The 22,819-nt window shown below is 43.1% G+C and overlaps 1 protein-coding gene across 1 annotated transcript in view; it reads left to right on the top strand.

Moving 5' to 3' along the window:
* The window catches only part of MYO1F (myosin IF), a 363,040-nt gene that overhangs the window by 276,638 nt on the left and 63,583 nt on the right, over nucleotides 1–22,819 (top strand). Inside the window, exon 22 of the mRNA XM_069741645.1 lies at nucleotides 13,451–13,596. Coding sequence (XP_069597746.1) covers nucleotides 13,451–13,596 — 146 coding nt within the window. The remainder of the gene's footprint in view (nucleotides 1–13,450; nucleotides 13,597–22,819) is intronic.

Here is a 22,819-nt window from a genome sequence, read left to right as displayed (position 1 = left end):
ACATCTCTGAAAAGTCTGCAAAAGTTCCTGGGCTTTGCTAATTTTTATCGTCGCTTCATCTGTAATTTTTCTAGCATTGCCAAACCATTGACCGATTTGACCAAGAAAGGTGCTGATTTGGTTAATTGGTCTTCTGCTGCTGTGGAAGCTTTTCAGGAGTTGAAGCGTCGTTTTTGTTCTGCCCCTGTGTTGTGTCAGCCAGATGTTTCTCTTCCGTTCCAGGTCGAGGTTAATGCTTCTGAGATTGGAGCAGGGGCGGTTTTGTCACAGAGAGGTTCTAATTGCTCAGTGATGAAACCATGTGCTTTCTTTTCCAGGAAGTTTTCGCCCGCTGAGCGTAATTATGATGTGGGCAATCGAGAGTTGCTGGCCATGAAGTGGGCATTCGAGGAGTGGCGTCATTGGCTTGAAGGAGCTAAGCATCGCGTGGTGGTATTGACTGATCATAAGAACTTGACTTATCTCGAGTCTGCCAAGCGCTTGAATCCTAGACAGGCCCGTTGGTCGTTATTTTTTGCCCGCTTCGACTTTGTGATTTCGTACCTTCCGGGCTCTAAAAATGTGAAGGCGGATGCTCTGTCTAGGAGTTTTGTGGCCGACTCTCCGGGTTTATCTGAGCCAGCGGGTATCCTCAAGGAAGGAGTCATTGTGTCTGCCATCTCCCCTGATTTGCGGCGGGTGCTGCAAAAATTTCAGGCGAATAAACCTGATCGTTGTCCAGCAGAGAAACTGTTCGTCCCTGATAGGTGGACTAATAAACTTATCTCTGAACTTCATTGTTCGGTGTTGGCTGGTCATCCTGGAATCTTTGGTACCAGAGAGTTAGTGGCTAGATCCTTCTGGTGGCCATCTCTGTCACGGGATGTACGTACTTTTGTGCAGTCCTGTGGGATTTGTGCTAGGGCTAAGCCCTGCTGTTCTCGTGCCAGTGGGTTGCTTTTGCCCTTGCCGGTCCCAAAGAGGCCTTGGACACATATTTCGATGGATTTCATTTCTGAACTTCCCGTTTCTCAAAAGATGTCAGTCATTTGGGTGGTCTGTGATCGCTTTTCTAAAATGGTCCATCTGGTGCCCTTGGCTAAATTGCCTTCCTCCTCTGATTTGGTACCTTTGTTCTTTCAGCATGTGGTTCGGTTGCATGGCATTCCTGAGAATATTGTTTCTGACAGAGGTTCCCAGTTTGTTTCAAGGTTTTGGCGAGCCTTTTGTGGTAGGATGGGCATTGACTTATCCTTTTCCTCGGCTTTCCATCCTCAGACTAATGGCCAGACCGAACGAAGCAATCAGACCTTGGAAACATATCTGAGATGTTTTGTTTCTGCAGACCAGGATGATTGGGTGTCCTTTTTGCCGTTGGCTGAGTTCGCCCTTAATAATCGGGCCAGCTCGGCTACTTTGGTTTCTCCATTTTTTTGCAATTCTGGGTTCCATCCTCGTTTCTCTTCAGGACAGGTTGAGTCTTCGGACTGTCCTGGTGTGGATTCTGTGGTGGATAGGTTGCAGCAGATCTGGACTCAGGTAGTGGACAATTTGATTTTGTCCCAGGAGAAAGCTCAACTTTTCGCTAATCGCAGACGCCGTGTGGGTCCCCGACTTCGTGTTGGGGATCTGGTTTGGTTGTCTTCTCGTCATATTCCTATGAAGGTTTCCTCTCCTAAATTTAAACCTCGTTTTATTGGTCCGTATAGGATTTCTGAGGTTCTCAATCCTGTGTCTTTTCGTTTGACCCTCCCAGACTCCTTTTCCATACATAATGTATTCCATAGGTCGTTGTTGCGGAGATACGTGGCACCTATGGTTCCATCTGTTGAGCCTCCTGCCCCGGTTTTGGTGGAGGGGGAATTGGAGTATATTGTGGAGAAGATTTTGGATTCTCGTGTTTCTAGACGGAAACTCCAGTATCTGGTTAAATGGAAGGGTTATGCTCAGGAAGATAATTCCTGGGTTTTTGCCTCTGATGTTCATGCTTCCGATCTTGTTCGTGCCTTTCATGCGGCTCATCCTGGTCGGCCTGGGGGCTCTGGTGAGGGTTCGGTGACCCCTCCTCAAGGGGGGGGTACTGTTGTGAATTCTGTGGCTGAATTCACTCCTGTGGTCACAAGTGGTACTGCAGCTTCTGAGCTTCCTCCCTCAGGTGTTCTGGTGAGCTCGTTAACTGCTTCATTACTTAACTCCGCCTGATGCTGCTATCCTTGCTCCTTGTCAATGTTTCAGTGTTGGATCTGAGCTTCTCCTGATTGTTCCTGTGACCTGCTGCTCTGTATAGCTAAGTGCTTTTTGCTTTTTTGTTGCTTTTTTTCTGTCCAGCTTGTCTTTTGTTTTGCTGGAAGCTCTGAGACGCAAAGGGTGTACCGCCGTGCCGTTAGTTTGGCACGGTGGGTTTTTTTACCCCCTTTGCGTGGTTTTGCTTTAGGGTTTTTTGTAGACTGCAAAGTTCGCTTTACTGTCCTCGCTCTGTCCTAGAATATCGGGCCCCACTTTGCTGAATCTATTTCATCCCTATGTTTTGTCTTTTCGTCTTACTCACAGTCATTATATGTGGGGGGCTGCCTTTTCCTTTGGGGAATTTCTCTGGGGCAAGTCAGGCCTATTTTTCTATCTTCAGGCTAGCTAGTTTCTTAGGCTGTGCCGAGTTGCCTAGGTAGTTGTTAGGCGCAATCCACAGCCGCTTTTAGTTGTGTTTAGGATAGGATCAGGTGTGCGGTCTACAGAGTTTCCACGTCTCAGAGCTCGTTCTTGTATTTTTGGGTATTTGTCAGATCACTGTGTGCGCTCTGATCGCTAAGCACACTGTGTTTCTGGATTGCCTTCATAACACCTGTCATTAGCAAACATAACAAACAAGTAAGCCAGGGGGAGACCGTTCACCCCTGAGAACTGAGTCTTCGTGCTTATTCCCACGGTGGAGGGTAAGTTTTTAGCCAAATGTAAAGGCCTCTATGAGGTGGTAGAGAAACTGGGTGAAGTGAACTACAAGATTCATCGACCAGGAATACAAAAGCCGTACCAGATCTACCACGTCAATCTTATCAAGGTATGGCAATACAAGGAACCTGTTGAAACTCCATGTTTGCTGGTTAAGCCAGAAGGGGACATTGAAGATGAGATGCTGTTAAAAGTCCCAAAAATAGCAGTGTCTAGAATTGATGCAGCAGAATCGGAACCTGTTCTCAGATTTGCAAGGGTGTACAGATGTCATAGAGCATGAGGTTCCAACGGAACCCCATGTGCAGGTGAACTTCAAGTCCTATGGAATTCCAAAGGCCTGGCTTGAACTGATCTCCAAGGAAATGAAGCATATGATGAATCTCAGAGTCTTTGAGAAATCTAAGAGCGGGTAGTCTAACCCGATTGTCCTTGTTACAAAACCAGATTGCAAATGGAGATTCTGTAATGATTATTGGAATCTGAATGAAGTCTCCAAGTTTGATGATTATCCAATGCCACAGGTCGATGAGCTGATCGAGAAACTTGCGCCAGCAAGGTATATAACCACCTTAGATCTAATGAAGGGATATTGGCAAATTCCCATGTCACAAGAAACCAAGGAGAAGACAGCTTTTTCCACACCAGATGGGTGCTTCCAATATGTCCTGATGCCGTTCTGACTGCATGGATATCTGGCCACCTTACTGAGGGCCATGTACCGGATTCACGCACACCACAAGAATTACGCTGCAACATACCATCCTAGACGATATTATAACCTTCAGCTCATCGGTGAAAGGTACAGGTGGTGTTTGATGTTCTTAGTAAGGCGGGGTCTAAATAAAAAAAATGTGCCATGGGGAAAGAGGAGGCCAAATACCTTGGATATATAGTATGAAGAGGCAAAATCAAACCCCAGATCAATAAAGTGGACGGAATCCAGAACTGGCCAAGACCACTCTCAAAACAGCAAGTTAGGACATTTCTGAGAATCTTGGGGACCTACAGGAGGTTCATTCTAAACGTTACCATGGTAGCTGCACCACTGAGTGACCTCCTTAATGGGACAAAATCAGTTATGGCCAAATGGACGTTGGAGGTGGAGACGGCCTTTCAAGAACTGAAAGTAGCTCTGTCTAAGCAGCAGGTCTTAGTAGCTCCTAACTTTAAGAAGGAATTTGTACTCCAAACAGATGCCTCAAAAGTTTGGTTTCTGTTGCTTTGTCAAATGAAAAAATGTGTTTTTTTTGTTAGAGAAGCACTGCCATCCTCTTAATATATTGCAATCAGTAATTTTACATAGCACTGTGCACTTAAATTTGCTCATTTTGCCCTTCTACCCAGTTAATTTTTTTTCTATTAGGTCTATAACATCACCTAATTAAAAACAGACTAGCTGAATCCTTCTATGTCATATGTAAAAACATGAAGTCTCTTTTCCCTACATGAGTCATTATTAGAACTATAAATCTACATCACTAAAAAGTCTCTGGTAACCCAGCTCCACTTTTGACCCATCTGCTCCCACCCCCTTGCTTTTATTTCTCTTTTTTTTTCCTATTGTCAGTAACATAGGATCAGAATTCTAATGATGACTCATGCAGAGAAAAGAGACTTTCTATATAGAGCTTAGAAAGATTCAGGTAGTCTGTTTTTCATCAAGTGGTTTCATAGACCTAACAGAAAAAAGAAGAATTAACTAGGTAGAAAGGCAAAATTAAGCAATTGTAAGTACAAAGAACATAGTACTATATAATACAATGATAGCAATATCTTAAGAGGTTACAAATTTTGACGGGACTGTTTAGTTAAGTTTGTGCTGTGCATGTGCTCATACATGCAAATTGTCTCTCCAGAGAGGAAGAGAACTAGAACTCTAGGGCCACCTATTGGAAGTAGCAATCCTAAAAGTCAATGTCGACCCTTTAACGAGCCTTGTCACATGACTTGGGATAATAGCCAAACCAAAATCTCAATTTGCAGACACTGTGTTTTGGGGTACTGCCCCTCGTCAGTGCAAAGTGTGAGATCTGGTTTGGCTGTGAGGAGAAAGGAGAAATGATACTTCTTGTGCTCATACATGACACACATAAAGCAAACAGAGTGCTCAGTCTTTCCTGCCACCAGAATACAGTTTTTTTTAATGGTCTTTGTGATTCACACCCATGTTATGAGAGGTGTGAGGCATGTTTTTTAAGGGGTAGGATGAATGTGTGTAAATATTTTGGACAACCAAGAAATTTTGGTTTAGTTTCCAGAAAAAAAAACTGAATCTTATGAGCCACCGTCTTCCCCTTCTTCCTGCCCCCTGAATTTACTCTGAATATACAGCTCCACTTTGGCTTGGTAAAAAAAAAGCTGAACTGCCAGCACAGTGGGGTGTCTGATTACACCCCTTAATATACTCTATGGAGAGATTGGGGGGAGGAGAAGTGCTATGGTAGGCAAGCACACTCAGTTCCTTCATTAGGGTTTTAGCAAATGATTTAGCTTTTTCCACCACTGCATTCACAGATGCAATGTTTAGGGTATGTGCACACATCAGGATTTTTTCCTGACAAAATCCGGAGATATCTGCCAGAAATCCGCGTGCTTTTTTTGCGCGGATTTTGCACGGAATTTGCGCGTTTTTGATGCGTTTTTTGCGCTGATTTTTTGCGGATTTTTTGTGTTTTTTTCCGGACACTCTAATTTGATGGGAAATCCGCAAAAAATCCACAAAAATAATGAACATGCTTGTTTTTTTCCGGAATGCGTTTGTTTTGCGGGAAAAAAACGCAAACATATGCACAAAAAATGCAGAATGCATTCTAAATGATAGGATGCATAATGTTTGCGTTTTTTAAGCGATTTTATAGCGTTTTTATCGGGAAATTCCGCAAAAAAAACGCTAAAAATCCGGACGTGTGCACATACCCTAGGTCCTGCTGTAAAATTTCTTCCATGCTGCTACTTCAGTCTGTGGCTACATAGGGAAATAAGAACAAGAATCTATCTGTGTATGGGAGACATAGCAGCCAGTCTCTGTCCACTAGCTCAGAGAGAACTGAAAATTGGAGACAGAAGCTGATAAAACTAGTGAAAATGCAGTATACAAGTCTTACAATGGCCTGAAATTGTTATTAGCAGTTATTGCTCATGTACATACACAAGCTAAACAGACATGTTATCTTAAATGATACAGTCATGGCCAAAAGTATTGACACCCCTGCAATTCTGTCAGATAATACTCAGTTTCTTCCTGAAAATGATTGCAAACACAAATTATTTGGTATTATTATCTTCATTTAATTTGTCTTAAATGAAAAAACACAAAAGAGAATGAAGCAAAAAGCAAAACATTGATCATTTCACACAGAACTCCAAAGATGGGCCAGACAAAAGTATTGGCACTCTTAGCCTAATACTTGGTTGCACAACCTTTAGTCAAAATAACTGCGACCAACCGCTTCCGGTAACCATCAATGAGTTTCTTACAATGCTCTGCTGGAATTTTAGACCATTCTTCTTTGGCAAACTGCTCCAGGTCCCTGATATTTGAAGGGTGCCTTCTCCAAATTGCCATTTTTAGATCTCTCCACAGGTGTTCTATGGGATTCAGGTCTGGACTCATTGCTGGCCACCTTAGAAGTCTCCAATGCTTTCTATCAAACCATTTTCTAGTGCTTTTTGAAGTGTGTTTTGGGTCATTGTCCTGCTGGAAGACCCATGACCTCTGAGGGAGACCCAGCTTTTTCACACTGGGCCCTACATTATGCTGCAAAATTTGTTGGTAGTCTTCAGACTTCATAATGCCATGCACACGGTCAAGCAGTCCAGTGCCAGAGGCAGCAAAGCAACCCCAAAATATCAGGGAACCTCCACCATGTTTGACTCTAAGGACCGTGTTCTTTTCTTTGAATGCCTCTTTTTTTTCTCCTGTAAACTCTATGTTGATGCCTTTGCCCAAAAAGCTCTACTTTTGCCTCATCTGACCAGAGAACATTCTTCCAAAACGTTTTAGGCTTTTTCAGGTAAGTTTTGGCAAACTCCAGCCTGGCTTTTTTAGGTCTCGGGGTAAGAAGTGGGGTCTTCCTGGGTCTCCTACCATACAGTCCCTTTTCATTCAGATAGTACGGGTTGAACACGGTCACTACAGTCAAACATGGCGGAGGTTCCCTGATGGTTTGAGGTTGCTTTGCTGCCTCTGGCACTGGACTGCTTGACCATGTGCATGGCATTATGAAGTCTGAAGACTACCAACAAATTTTGCAGCGTAATGTAGGGCCCAGTGTGAGAAAGCTGGGTCTCCCTCAGAGGTCGTGGGTCTTCCAGCAGGACAATGACCCAAAACACACTTCAAAAAGCACTAGAAAATGGTTTGAGAGAAAGCATTGGAGTCTTCTAAGGTGGCCAGCAATGAGTCCAGACCTGAATCCCATAGAATACCTGTGGAGAGATCTAAAAATGGCAGTTTGGAGAAGGCACCCTTCAAATATCAGGGACCTGGAGCAGTTTGCCAAAGAAGAATGGTCTAAAATTCCAGCAGAGCATTGTAAGAAACTCATTGATGGTTACCGGAAGCAGTTGGTCGCAGTTATTTTGGCTAAAGGTTGTGCAACCAAGTATTAGGCTGAGGGTGCCAATACTTTTGTCTGGCCCATTTTTGGAGTTTTGTGTGAAATGATCAATGTTTTGCTTTTTGCTTCATTCTCTTTTGTGTTTTTTCATTTAAGACAACTTAAATGAAGATAATAATACCAAATAATTTGTGTTTGCAATCATTTTCAGGAAGAAACTGAGTATTATCTGACAGAATTGCAGTGGTGTCAATACTTTTGGCCATGACTCTAGGTACACTTTATGGGCCATAAAGTTATATGCAAATAAAGTGTGTTTGCGCAATGGGAATTGGGGAAAATACTCAAGGAATTGTCATAATAAACGATTATGGCTTTCAATTTCTAATTTCTTCCATATGACAATGATAGGCTCAAGTGTAGGCCATACACAAATGGGAATTGTGAGCCATACATTAGTTCATCCTTCAATCTGCTCTGCTTACTGCGCATTTATTGCTTTTATTGCTTTTATATTCTGTTTTCATTTTTTTTTATATTTTTGGATGCATTTGACAGCTTTTTAATGCATTTTTAGTGCAGAAACTTTGCAATACCATACTAAGAATTACAATTGTGATTTTATATAAATTTTTACTGGCTACCCACATGGGAATGATATCTAAAAAACACACAGTTACATGGATATTACATAAAAGTTTAATAAGGCTTAGGTTAGACCTTTTCCTTTTTTTAACTTCATACTGTGATTTGTTCCCCAATGCACTGTGAGTGGAAGGCTAACAGCACTTAAAAAGGCTTCCACTAACCGACTTGGGGCTAGCCACCTTGTCTAGCAGATTAAAGAGGAATCCTGACCTTCACCCTTTAGCCACTATACAGGGATCAGGACTTACACAGGCACCCCAGGTTGAGTCCACAGCTGCTGGTCATTGGAGTGGGCTGACAGAGGATGGTCACAAAGTTGAGTCTGTACCAAGACATCAAGATTAGGAACAAAACTGTCCGGTAGTAGAATAGTCAAAACATTATCCAAAGTCAAAAACAGGAATCAAGCTAGTTAAGCAGGAGCAGAGAAATGAGAGTGGTGCAGAATAATTGGAACATTTAACTGGCAACTGAAGTCAGGTAACTAGTGGATTATATTGCGTGAAGCCACACTATAGGTTCACACAAAGTAAATGAGAAAACCAGGTTCAGGAATTAACCTCCAAGCTCCATCATCTAAGTTACCACCAGTCTGTTTGATTAAATTGCATGAACTATACCATTGAAGTTCTCTGTGGAGAAGTGGGGCGAGCAGAAACTTCTATCACAGGTACAGATGATGACTGAATATCACATCCTCCCTGACTTTATATAAATATTCTCTTAGCTTATTTAGGGATATTAAGAGAATTATAATCACACTGTCCTCACAGAAGGCAGAGATGATGCTTCCTACAGCTGGCCATGTGTAATGGGATTATCATCACAGCACAGAGGAATAAAAAGCAGAGTGAAATCTGGGAATCAAAATGCTGCTGAGTGTGCCAGACAATGGATGCAATAGGCAGTAAGGGAGAGGGTGTAGGGGTGGGTGGGAAAATGTGTTGGACTGCTTCTTTAATTTTTGTACTTTCCTGTTTGGTTTTGTTCTTTTCATGAGTTGATGCTTTTCTGTTTTTGCTGTCTCACATTTCTAGCGTGCTTTTATTTACCCAGCCACTCATATCAGGCCAATATTTGAATTTCTGGATATATTATTTATTATATATACATTTCTCAGAATAACTGAATACACCCCCTTTGAAAACTAAAATCCTCCATAATTTTTAAGGACAGCACCAAGTCTGCTAGGCATGCAATGAACAAGCTAGGCTGGTTTCACACTTGCGTTCAGCAGGGCTGCGGATGGCTGTGTACTTTTTCCCTTCTTCCTCCCTGAAGCTCCGCCTACACTCTGCCTACTTCTGTAGGCATCCTCCATTTCCCTGCATACCTATCTTTAACATTGGGCATGCAGGTAAATGCGTTGTATCCGGATTCGTCCACATGTGACGATTTGATGTGTGCAGCGACAACACAAAAGCACAAAATTTTGTGATGGTGCACCACCACATTATGGATAACAGGTCCAAGCATTCCTACATGAACAGTTTCCTGGAAAGTGGATTGGTCGTCATGGGCCAGCTGAATGGCCACCAAGGTCTCCCGATCTGACCCCCTTATACTTTTATCTTTGGGGTCATCTGAAGGCAATTGTCTATGCTGTGAAGATACGAGATGTGCTGCATCTGAAACATCAGATACTAGAAGCCTGTGCTAGCATTTCTTCTGCGGTGTTGCTATCAGTGTGTCAAGAGTGGGAGAAGAGGGTTGCATTGACAATCCAACACAATGGGCGGCACCTTGAACACATTTTATAAGTGGTCATAAACTTGTAAATAACTTGTGAAAGAATAATGTTACATTAAAACCAAACACACCATTGTTTTTCTTGTGAAATTCTCAATAAGTTTGATATGTCACATGACCCTCTTCCCATTGAAAAAAAAGTTGGATCCAAAATGGCCAACTTCAAAATGGTTGCAATGGTCACCACCCATATTGAAAAGTTTTCCCCCTCCCATATACGAATGTGCCACAAACAGGAAGTTGATATCACCAACCATTCCCATTTTATTTAGGTGTATCCATATAAATGGCCCACCCTGTACTTCCTTAGCTATCTGCAGTGAACTTGCATGTCAATTTTCAGCAACCATTCTCATTAGAAGATGCTCCTTTTAGGGATTTTCTTTGTTAAGTAAAATTCTTTTATTGTGAACTGACTGCTGGTCACCTGTTAAATGAATAATTAAACTTGCTTGTGGTTGAATTCTAACTAATTACAATTTTGAAGTCTAAACTTTAGCTTTGCCACTAAGGCTTTCATTGGGGTACACTCATTTTTGCAACATGGTCTTGAATGGATCTGTCATGAAAATTAATTTTTTGGGCATGCAAAATAACAAATGTTTGTAAGCAATTGCTTAAATTTGCGGTAGTATTTTGTAGTATGGTATCCAATGGAAAATGCTGATCATAAAAGGAAACTGAAGATTTTCTTACAAAATCTGTTGAGATGTAGTCATCTATGCTGGGCAATGTAGATCTGTCTCTTTATATATACTGTAAGGTGAAGATAGGTATTTGATACACTGTTGATTGTGCAAGTTTTCCCACCTACAAAGAATGGAGAGGTCTGTAATTTTTATCATAGGTATACTTCAACTCTGAAAGACAGAATATTGAAAAAAATTCAGAAAATCACATTGTATGATTTTTACATAATTTGCATTTTATCGCATGAACTAAGTTTCTCATATTATCGAAAAGCAGAACTTAATATTTGATACAGAAACCTTTGTTTGCAATTACAGAGGTTAGAGATTTCCTGTAGTTCTTGACCAAGTTTGCACACACTGCAGCAGAGACTTTGGCCCTCTCCTTCATACAGATCTTCTCCAAATGTTTCGGGGCTATCACCGGACAACATTGAGTTTCAGCTCCCTCCAAAGATGTTTATTGGGTTCTGGTCTGGAGATTTGCTAGACCACACTTCGACTTTGAAATGCTTCTCACAGAGCCACTCCTTATTTGCCTTGGCTATATGTTTTGGATCATTGTCATACTGGAAGACCCAGCCACAACCCATCATTACTGAGGAAACAAGGTTGGTTGTTGGCCAAAATCTTGACATACATGACTACATCCAACTGTGCCAACAGTTGTTGATGTTATGCTCACGCCCTGACTTGGTGAGCAAGGGGATTGTGGCCCCACTGTGCTACAAACCAGACTATCCTGGAAGGGGGCGTGACTAAGCAGCTTCCTTGGTGTTCGCTGAAGCCTCTGATGTGAGGTCTGGCTTGTGCGGTAGATATCTGCCAGGTACCACTCCAGGGTGGTGTCTGGCTGTGGCTGCTGATCCCACTGGGGGACGGAACACTAGGACAGGAGCAGACAATGGGCACGGCTGAGACACAGGCAGGTGGGCAAGGCTGAGACATTGGCAGGCGGACACAGCTGAGACACTGGCAGGCGGACACGGCTGAGACAATGGCAGGTGGGCGCGGCTGAGACACTGGCAGGACAGGCGGACACAGCTGGTACTCTGGCAGGACAGATACTGACTTGGTAGGGAAACGAATACGGGCAGGTATATGGAAACAGGGGGGGACCTGTCCAGATAGGAGGGTATATGGAAACAGGTAGGGACCTGACCTGCAGGTTGCAGAACGGAAGTAGAGCAGGACCGCAAGGTTGCGGAACTAAGAGCAGAGCAGAGATGCTGGTTGTAGTGCAGCAAGCTGAACCGCAAGGAGCAGATGCAAGGCAGAACCACAAGAGGCAGAGCAAAGACCAGAACCGCAGGAGGCGGAGCAAAGACCAAAACCACAGGAGGCAGAGCAAAGACCAGAGCAGGAGGCAGAGCAAAGACTGAACCGCAAGAGCCAGAGCAAAGAGCAGAGCCGAAGGAGGTGGAGCAAAGAGCAGAGCCCATGGAGGCAGAGCAAAGAGCAGAGCCAAAGGAGGCAGAGCCAAGAGCAGAACTGCTGGAGGCAGATCCAAGAGCAGAACTGCTGGAGGCAGAGCCAAGAGCAGAACCGCTGAAGGCAGAGCCAAGAGCAGAGTCACAAGAGGTGGAGCAAACAGCAGAAGCATAGGAGGTAGAGGTAAGAGCAGAATCACAGGAGACAGAGCAAAGAACAGAGAGCAGAGCCGCCAAGAGCAGAGCCGCAGGAGGTAAGAGCAGAACGAGTGAGCACAAAGAAACACACAACGGAATAGAAAAGGCTACAGAAAGGGATACTAAAGGACACAGGTATAGGACTAGATACAGACAGGGTCAGGAACGGGACAAGGCACAGAAACAAGGACTCAGACCAGGGTACAAAGCCCCACTGGATGGCAGAAACAAGTGACACAGGTACAGGCCAGGGTACGAAGCCCCACTGGGTGGCTGAAACAAGAGACATAGGTAAGACAGGACCTGGCACCTCAGAAGCTAGACACTAACTGAGGAAGTAAGATGATTAGGCATTCCCCTTGGGGTGGGAATGCTTTAAGTACCTGATGCCTCTTGGCAATTGGCAGGGGGCACCTTAGGAAGGTGCACACAATCTGTATAAGAGCCAGGGAGTGCTGGCGCCCCCCTCTTTGCACACAGCCAGGAAGTATACAGGAGACAAGAGGCCCCCAGCATGGAGCCGGCAGAAGACAGATCTCACAGCATGGCACGGGATAGTGAGTAAGTTGCAGTGATGCCAGCAGGGTTGCTAGAGTTGCCTTCTCACCAAGTTGTTTCCCTAGTGTTCTGTAGCTAATCCCAGCCTTGTGCAGGTCTACAATTTTGTCCCTGGTGTCCTTAGACAGCTCTTAGGTCTTGGCCATGGTGGAGTATTGAAGTGTGATTGCTTGTGTAAACAGGTGTCTTTTATATAGTTCAAACTTAATACAAGTAATGAATGCAGAGTAGGAGGGCTTCTTAGAGAAAAACTAACAGGTCTCTGAGAGCCAGAATTATTGCTGGTTGGTAGGTGATCAAATACTTATTTCATGAAAAAATGCAATTTAATTATGCAAAAATCATACAATGTGGTTTTATGTTTTTTATTTTTAGATTCTGTATCTCATAGTTGAAGTCTACATACGATAAAAATGCTAGAACTCTCCATTCTGTGTAGATGGCAAAACTTGCAAAATCTGCAGTATATCAAATACTTATTTTCCCCACTGTGTATAGGTATATGAATATGAAAAAGCTATTATATTATTTGGAATTCAGACTTCTACACTTCTATGATCTGCCTATGGGGTTTTAAATCAAATGGTCTGGTTTTAAATCTTATTGGGCATGAGAAGATATAACAGTACATAGAAAGTAGTTTACAATAGATCTTTCTGCAGTTAATTTATAATTTTGCTATCGCTTCCAGTCGATCAAGAGAGATCTTATCACCACTCCCAAATACATCTACTTGATTGGGCGTGAAAAAGTGAAGAAGGGACCAGAGAAAGGCCAAATAAAGGAGGTGCTGAAGAAGAAGCTAGAAATTCCATCCCTTAGGAGTATTTCTCTAAGGTATGCAAAAGGTTTCCTTCTTACATGTGTTTAGGTAAACTAGTCCCCATATATTAATAATGGTGCAGGCCTCTTTGTAAATCTATTATTGGAATATTCTGTTCATTTATTTTACTGTTGTTATGAGCAGTCATACATTTGTAATTCCCTTTTCTGCCTTGTTTTAATTCTTGCCTCTGATATTTTACAGTAGATTGACCAAGACCATTTTTCTCTTCTGTTGTCTTTTTTGGGATGAGAAAACAAATGTTGAATATTTCTGCAGAAGGGGCAGCACGGTGACTCAGTGGTTAGCAGCCTTGAGTGCTGGAGTCCTGGGTTCTAATCCCACCTTGGACAACATCTGCAAGGAGATTGTATGTTCTCCCCATGTTTGCATGGGTTTCCTCCGGGCACTCCGGTTTTCTCCCACATTCCAAAGACATACTGATAGGGAATTTAGAATGCAAAACTGTAAAGCGCTACGGAACATGTTAGCGCTATATAAAAATAAAGATTATTATTAATTTTGGCTCAGTTTTTGATGACATCTTTTTAATCCGTTGCCAACTAAATATACTTAAAACCTATTTTTTATCTAATTATTTATAAAAATGAGTTACAAGAAATACCGTATTTTTCTGACCATAAGACGCACTTTTTTCCCTCCAAATTTGAGAGGAAAGTGTGGGTGCGTCTTATGGTAGGGATGTAACGTGGGGAGGGGGCAGCAGCAAGTGGGATTGCACTGGGAGGCAGGAGGCAGAAAAATGTCCCTGCCAGGCTTCAGGAATCAGTGCTGGGGAAACCACATGGTCCCGATCATTAAAGTGCAGTGAATATTCATTAGCTGCTTCCCCGTCCACCTGTGAGCTGAGCAGTGAGTTGGGAGCAGCAAATGAATACTCCTTCACAGGGACACACATGGTTTCCCCAGCACAGGATTCCTGCAGCAGCTGGGGAGATCTGTGTGTCCGGTGGAGGAGGGGGCAGCAGCAGGGGCCAGAGGGGACAAGATCGCTGCATACCTGCCTGCTGGGGCTGTGCTGGATGCTGAGTGCTCCAGCACAAGGACCTGTGTGATGTCATGAAGAGGGCGGGCTGCAACATTACATGGCAGCACAGAGCCCTCCCTCTTCTGTCATCACATATCCTGCAGACACCACACTACAATCTGCAAGCTTACTCCTGTGCTGTGGAGAGGCAGCAAGAGGGAGCGCTCTGTGGTGTCATGGGATGGGATGCTCCAGAATTTTACCTCACCACAGTGTGGCTGGCTGCCACAATTAAAAGGTTAGTCACTACAACACACAATGAAGCATGTTGTGAATTCTGCTCTTGGGCTCCCTCCGGTGGTTATGAGTGGTAGTGATGCGGTAGTTGGATCACAGCATTTATCAAGTGTATCTATTTTTTGCAATTTGGGCTGGGCTATATAGCCTTGCTTGATCCTTTAGTCAGTGCCAGTTGTCCATTGTTTTTGGAGGATTCACATCCCTTCTGGTCTCTCCTGTTGCTGTGCTTTTCTTCAAAGATAAGTCCTGGTTTTGTTTTTGCTGTCCACCTGCTGTGGACCTTATAGTTCTGTGCATTTTCATGTTTTTGTCTTGTCCAGCTTAGTCTGTGAAGGAATTTTTGCAGCTTAGCTTTTTCTCTGGAGATGCAGATATACCCTCCATGTCTTTAGTCAGATGTGGTGTTTTGTATTTTCTGTGGTGGATATTTTCTAGTGTTTTTATACTGACCGCATAGTACCTTGTTCTATTCTTTCTTTTTAGCTAGTATGGCCTCCTATGCTAAATCCTGATTTCATTTCTGCGTATGTTATTTCCCTCTCCTCTCACAGTCAATATTTGTGGGGGGCTGTCTATCCTTTGGGGATTTTCTCTGAGGCAAGATAGGTTTCCTGTTTCTGTCTTTAGGGGTAGTTAGTTCTTAGGCTGTGTCGAGGGGTCTAGGGAGTGTTAGGTACCCCCCACGGCTACTTCTAGTTGCGCTGTTAAGTTCAGGGTTTACGGTCAGTACAGGTGCCACCTTCTCCAGAGTACGTCTCATGCTGCTCCAATGCCACCAGATCATAACAGTACAACTGGCCAACTATCAGTTAATTGCATCTCAGAAGAAGGGAGGAAAGATTTTGAGCCATTTTTTTTTTCCTTAGCCTGTTTGGTCTGTTCCTCCCTCTTAATCTCTGGGTGGCTGCGGAACCTAGTAATAACATGAGTGTTCAGGAGTTAGTTTCTCGTGTGGATCAACTTGCTGCTAGGGTACAGGGTATTTCAGATTATATTGTTCAGACTCCTGCCTTAGAACCTAGGATTCCCACTCCTGATTTATTCTTTGGTGACAGATCCAAATTTTTGAGTTTCAAAAATAACTGTAAACTGTTTTTTGCATTGAGACCCCGGTCTTCTGGTGATCCCATTCAGCAGGTTAAAATCATCATATCCCTGCTGCATGGTGACCCACAGGATTGGGCATTTTCCCTGGAAACTGGCAATCCTGCTTTGCTTAATGTTGATTCTTTCTTTCAAGCTTTGGGGTTATTGTATGATGAGTCTAATTCTGTGGATCAAGCTGAGAAATCTTTCTGGACCTGTGTCAAGGTCAAGAAGCGGCAGAATCGTATTGCCAGAAATTTAGAAAATGGTCTGTGCTGACTAAATGGAATGAGGATGCCTTGGCGGCAATTTTCAGAAAGGGTCTTTCTGAATCCGTTAAAGATGTTATGGTGCCTGCTGGTCTGAGTGATTCTATGCCTCTGGCCATTCAGATTGATCGGCGCTTGCGCGAGCGCAGAGTTGTGCACACTGTGGCGTTGTCCTCCGAGCGGAGCCCTGAGCCTATGCAGTGTGATAGGATTTTGTCTAAAGCTGAACGTCAAAGATTCAGGCGTCAGAATAGGTTGTGTTTTTACTGCGGCGATTCTGCTCATATTATTTCTGATTGCCCTAAGCGTACAAAGAGAATCGCTAGTTCTGTTACCATCAGTACTGTACAACCTAAATTTCTGTTATCTGTGACCTTGATCTGCTCATTATCATCATTTTCTGTTATGGCATTTGTGGATTCAGCCGCCGCTCTGAACTTAATGGACTTAGAATTTGCCAGACGTTGTGGTTTCCCCTTGCAGCCTTTGCAGAACCCTATTCCTTTAAGGGGCATTGATGCTACACCGTTGGCTAAAAATAAACCTCAGTTTTGGACACCGCTGACCATGCGCATGGCGCCAGCCCATCAGGAAGATTGTCGTTTTCTGGTGTTGCATAATTTGCATGATGATATTGTGCTGGGTTTTCCATGGTTACAGCTACATAATCCGGTGTTAGATTGGAAATCTATGTCTGTGACTAGTTGGGTTTGTCAGGGGGTTCATGGTCACGTTCCTTTGATGTCTATTTCCTCTTCCCCCTCTTCTGAAATTCCTGAGTTTTTGTCAGATTCCCAGGATGTATTCGATGAGCCCAAATCCAGTTCCCTTCCACCACATAGGGACTGTGATTGTGCTATTGACTTGATTCCAGGTTGTAAGTTCCCAAAGGGCCGACTTTTCAACCTGTCTGTGCCAGAACATGCCGCCATGCGGAGCTATATTAAGGAGTCTTTGGAGAAGGGGCATATTCGGCCATCTTCTTCACCATTGGGAGCAGGTTTTTTTTTTTTGTTGACAAGAAGGATGGCTCCTTGAGACCCAGTATTGATTATCGCCTCTTGAATAAGATCACGGTCAAATTTCAATACCCTTTGCCTTTGCTTACTGATTTGTTTGCTAGGATTAAGGGGGCTAGCTGGTTTACTAAGATTGACCTTCGAGGGGCATATAATCCTATTCGTATTAAGCAGGGTGACGAATGGAAAACTGCATTTAATACGCCCGAAGGCCATTTTGAATACCTTGTGATGCCATTCGGACTCTCTAATGCTCCATCTGTGTTCCAATCCTTCATGCATGATATCTTTCGGAGTTATCTTGATAAATTTACGGTTGTATATTTGGATGATATTTTGATTTTTTCCGATCATTGGGAGTCTCATGTGAAACAGGTCAGGATGGTATTTCAGTTCCTCCGTAATAATGCTTTATTTGTGAAGGGGTAAAAGTGCCTCTTTGGAGTGCAGCAGGTTTCTTTTTTGGGCTTCATTTTTTCTCCCTCATCTATAGAAATGGATCCGGTTAAGGTTCAGGCCATTCATGATTGGATTCAGCCCACATCTGTGAAGAGCCTTCAGAAATTCTTGGGCTTTGCTAATTTTTATTGTCGTTTCATTGCCAACTTCTCCAGTGTGGTTAAGCCTCTGACCGATTTGACGAAGAAAGGCGCTGATGTGACGAATTGGTCCTCTGCGGCTGTTTCTGCCTTTCAGGAGCTTAAACGACGATTTACTTCTGCCCCTGTGTTGCGTCAGCCGGATGTTTCTCTTCCATCTCAGGTTGAGGTTGACACGTCTGAGATTGGGGCAGGGGCCGTTTTGTCTCAGAGGAATTCTGATGGTTCCTTGATGAAACCGTGTGCCTTATTTTCTCTGAAGTTTTCGCCTGCGGAACGCAATTATGATGTTGGCAATGGGAGTTGTTGGCTATGAAGTGGGCATTTGAGGAGTGGCGACATTGGCTTGAGGGGGCCAAGCACCGTATTGTGGTCCTGACCGATCATAAGAATCTGATTTACCTCGAGTCTGCCAAACGGCTGAATCCTAGACAGGCTCGATGGTCCCTGTTTTTCTCCCATTTTGATTTTGTGGTCTCGTACATTCCTGGTACTAAGAATGTTAAGGCGGATGCCCTCTCTAGGAGTTTTTTTCCTGATTCCCCTGGGGTTCTTGAGCCGGTTGGCATTCTGAAGGAGGGGGTGATTCTTTCTGCCATCTCCCCTGATTTACGACGGGTTCTTCAGGAGTTTCAGGCTGATAAACCTGACCGCTGTCCAGTGGGGAAACTGTTTGTTCCTGATAGATGGACTAGTAAAGTGATTTCTGAGGTTCATTGTTCTGTGTTGGCTGGCCATCCTGGGATTTTTGGTACCAGAGATTTGGTTGGTAGGTCCTTTTGGTGGCCTTCTTTGTCGCGGGATGTGCGTTCTTTTGTGCAGTCCTGTGGGATTTGTGCGCGGGCTAAGCCTTGCTGTTCCCGCACTAGTGGGTTGCTTTTGCCTTTGCCGGTCCCTGAGAGACCTTGGACGCATATTTCTATGGATTTTATTTCAGATCTTCCGGTTTCCCAGAGGATGTCGGTGGTTTGTGACCGGTTTTCTAAGATGGTTCATTTGGTACCTTTGCCTAAATTGCCTTCCTCTTCTGATTTGGTTCCGTTGTTTTTTCAGCATGTGGTTCGTTTGCATGGCATTCCGGAGAATATTGTGTCCGATAGAGGTTCCCAGTTTGTTTCTAGGTTTTGGCGGGCCTTTTGTGCTAGGCTGGGCATTGATTTGTCTTTTTCTTCCGCATTTCATCCTCAGACAAATGGCCAGACCGAGCGAACTAATCAGACTTTGGAAACTTATTTGAGATGCTTTGTGTCTGCTGATCAGGATGATTGGGTGGCTTTCTTGCCATTGGCCGAGTTTGCCCTTAATAATCGGGCTAGTTCTGCTACCTTGGTTTTGCCTTTTGTTGTAATTTTGGTTTTCATCCTCATTTTTTTTCAGGGCAGTTTGAGCCTTCTGATTGTCCTGGTGTGGATTCTGTGGTTGACAGGCTGCAGCAGATTTGGGCTCATGTGGTGGACAATTTGGTGTTGTCTCAGGAGGAGGCTCAACGTTTTGCTAACCGTCGTCGGTGTGTTGGTTCCCGGCTTCGGGTTGGGGATTTGGTCTGGTTGTCTTCCCGTCATGTTCCTATGAAGGTTTCTTCCCCTAAGTTCAAGCCTCGGTTTATTGGTCCTTATAGGATTTCTGAGATTATCAATCCAGTGTCTTTTCGTTTGGCCATTCCAGCCTCTTTTTCCATCCATAATGTGTTCCATAGATCTTTGTTGCGGAAGTATGTGGTGCCCGTTGTTCCCTCTGTTGATCCTCCGGCCCCGGTGTTGATTTATGGGGAGTTGGAGTATGTGGTTGAGAAGATTTTTTTCGAGGCGGATGCTTCAGTATCTGGTCAAATGGAAGGGTTATGGCCAGGAGGATAATTCTTGGGTTGTTGCCTCCGATGTTCATGCTGATGATTTGGTTTGTGCCTTTCATTTGGCTCGTCCTGTTCGGCCTGGGGGCTCTGGTGAGGGTTCGGTGACCCCTCCTCAAGGGGGGGGGGGACTGTTGTGAATTCTGCTCTTGGGCTCCCTCCGGTGGTTATGAGTGGTAGTGATGCGGTAGTTGGATCGCAGCATTTATCAGGAGTATCTATTTTTTGCAATTTGGGCTGGGCTATATAGCCTTGCTTGATCCTTTAGTCAGTGCCAGTTGTCCATTGTTTTTGGAGGATTCACATCCCTTCTGGTCTCTCCTGTTGCTGTGCTTTTCTTCAAAGATAAGTCCTGGTTTTGTTTTTGCTGTCCACCTGCTGTGGACCTTATAGTTCTGTGCATTTTCATGTTTTTGTCTTGTCCAGCTTAGTCTGTGAAGGATTTTTTGCAGTTTAGCTTTTTCTCTGGAGATGCAGATATACCCTCCATGTCTTTAGTCAGATGTGGTGTTTTGTATTTTCTGTGGTGGATATTTTCTAGTGTTTTTATACTGACCGCATAGTACTCTGTTCTATTCTTTCTTTTTAGCTAGTATGGCCTCCTATGCTAAATCCTGATTTCATTTCTGCGTATGTTATTTCCCTCTCCTCTCACAGTCAATATTTGTGGGGGGCTGTCTATCCTTTGGGGATTTTCTCTGAGGCAAGATAGGTTTCCTGTTTCTGTCTTTAGGGGTAGTTAGTTCTTAGGCTGTGTCGAGGGGTCTAGGGAGTGTTAGGTACCCCCCACGGCTACTTCTAGTTGCGCTGTTAAGTTCAGGGTTTACGGTCAATACAGGTGCCACCTTCTCCAGAGTACGTCTCATGCTGCTCCAAGGCCACCATGATGTGGTGAACTATAACTCCCAGCAAGCCATAGGTTCTGCAGGATATGCTGGGAGTTATAGTTCTCCCTATGGGATCTCAAAGCAGCACTTCAGTGTTATTTTTCAGTGCTGGAGTTTTGCTTTAAATATAAGCCCTGTGCCCCCATTCTTATACTCACCCTCCAGCATCTTCATACAGTACTTTACAGACACCACACTGGTCCCGAAGCTTCCAACATAATAACATACTATTATACATAATAACAACACATATAATAGTATGTTTATGTCATTAAATATTTTACCACCTTTTTTGCTTCAAATATTTTTTTCCCTATTTTCCACCTCTAAAACCTGGGTGCTTCTTTTAGTCCGGTGTGTCTTATAGTCCGAAAAATACAGTAAATAAAATAATCTCGGCGGGAAAAATTTATTTTTAATTTTTACGGCTCAACTTTTCAAAATTCTGTGGAGCACCAGTGGGTTAAAGTTGCTCAACACTCCTCTAGATAAATTACTTGAGGGTTGTTTTTTGCAAAATATGGTCACTTGTGGGAAGTTTCCACTATTTAGGAACTTCAGGGGCTCTGTAAATGCAACATGACGTCCGCTATCTATTCCACACAATTTTATGATAAAAGTCGAATGTTGCTCCTTCCTTTCTGTGCCCCCACACTGTCGTTGTCCACCACATATGGGGTATCGGTGTGCGCACAACAAATTGTAAGGTTCATCTTCTCCTATTACCCTTCTTGAAAATGTTAAATTTGTGGCAAAAGATCCTAACGTTTGCTTGACACAAGATCTCACGCTATCACCATGATCTATTTCCCATATATGAGGGGAACCTGGACGGACTTCCCCATTGATCAGTTTGATCTTTTGCTTCTGTAACCAATCTCCCCTTTTGCATGCAATTTACTGAGATCTTTGTCTGCCTGTTTCCTCGCTTGCAAAACTCTGGAGGTGATATGTACCAGAGTAGATAAACGATTAGGGAATCTTTAATTTCAATATATTGCCATGCTGTGGAATGGCAACCCCTCCCCCCCCCCCCCCCACCTAGTGTTTTTCCCCCTTGTTATTGTCTTGTCTTTATAAGTAAAAATTTAGATCGCTTTACGAATCCTTCATTGAATGTTTAAAACATGTAGTTCTCCCCTGCATGGGAAAGTTTTTCTTGATCTGTTAAATGTTAAAAAAACCTGATAAAACTCATTGAAACAAATTTGTGGCAAAAGCAACATTTTTTCTGGGAAAAGGTAAAATTTTCATTTTCTCCTTCCACATTTCTTTAATTTCTGTGAAGTCTATAAAGGATTAATAAACTTCCTGAATGTGGTTTTGTGTACTTTGAGGGGTGTAGTTTTTAAAATGGTGACACTTTTGGGTATTTTTTCTTACATAGGACCCTCAAAGTCACTTCAAATGGGAGCCGGCCCTCCAAAACAATTGATTTTGTACATTTTGTTGAAAAAATTAGAAATTGCTGATAAACTTTTAACTGTCTAACTTCCTAACCAAAAAAAAATGTATCAAAAATTATGCTGATGTAAAGTAGACATGTGGTGAATGTTATTTATTAACTATTTTGTGTGATATAACTATCTGGTTTAAGGGCATACAAATTCATATTTTGAAAATTGCTAAATTTTCCGCCTTTTGTCATATTTTCGATATTTTCATAAATAAACACAAATTATATCTACCAAAATTATACCACTAACATGAAGTACAACATGTCACAAAAAAAAACAATATCAGAATCACTGGGATATGTCTAAGTGTTCCAGAGTTACCTCATATAGTGGCACTGGTAAGAATTTAAAAAAATGGCCAGGTCAGGAAGGTGAAAATGGGCTGGATGATGAAGTGGTTAATGAAGTATTCATGTAAAAACTGTATGCCATACAGATGTACAAAATGGACATACAGATGGCACAAGGATGTAAAAAAACAGACATATGGATGCAATATGAATATGAAAAATGGGCATGCAATGTATATTTGTATTTTTCAAAAACGCAGTAAGAATGCGTTGGTTTTACCACAGTTTCAGAAAATCACAGCACAAAATGCACCAAGTGCAGATAGTGTGAATACAGCCTAAAGCTTATATATTCTACAAGTCTGTGACCCCTTATTCATTAGCATTGTTGTTTAGAACGCTACTTTTAATGAGGGTTATGCAGAAATAAGATGCACCGAATTTGCACGCCATTTTATGAATCTAATGCATCTGATCAGTGGTGTGCACTGTC

Source organism: Ranitomeya imitator, chromosome 1 (genome assembly GCF_032444005.1).
Source record: "Ranitomeya imitator isolate aRanImi1 chromosome 1, aRanImi1.pri, whole genome shotgun sequence".
Taxonomy (NCBI): domain Eukaryota; kingdom Metazoa; phylum Chordata; class Amphibia; order Anura; family Dendrobatidae; genus Ranitomeya; species Ranitomeya imitator.
This window is presented reverse-complemented; position numbering and strand designations above follow the sequence as displayed.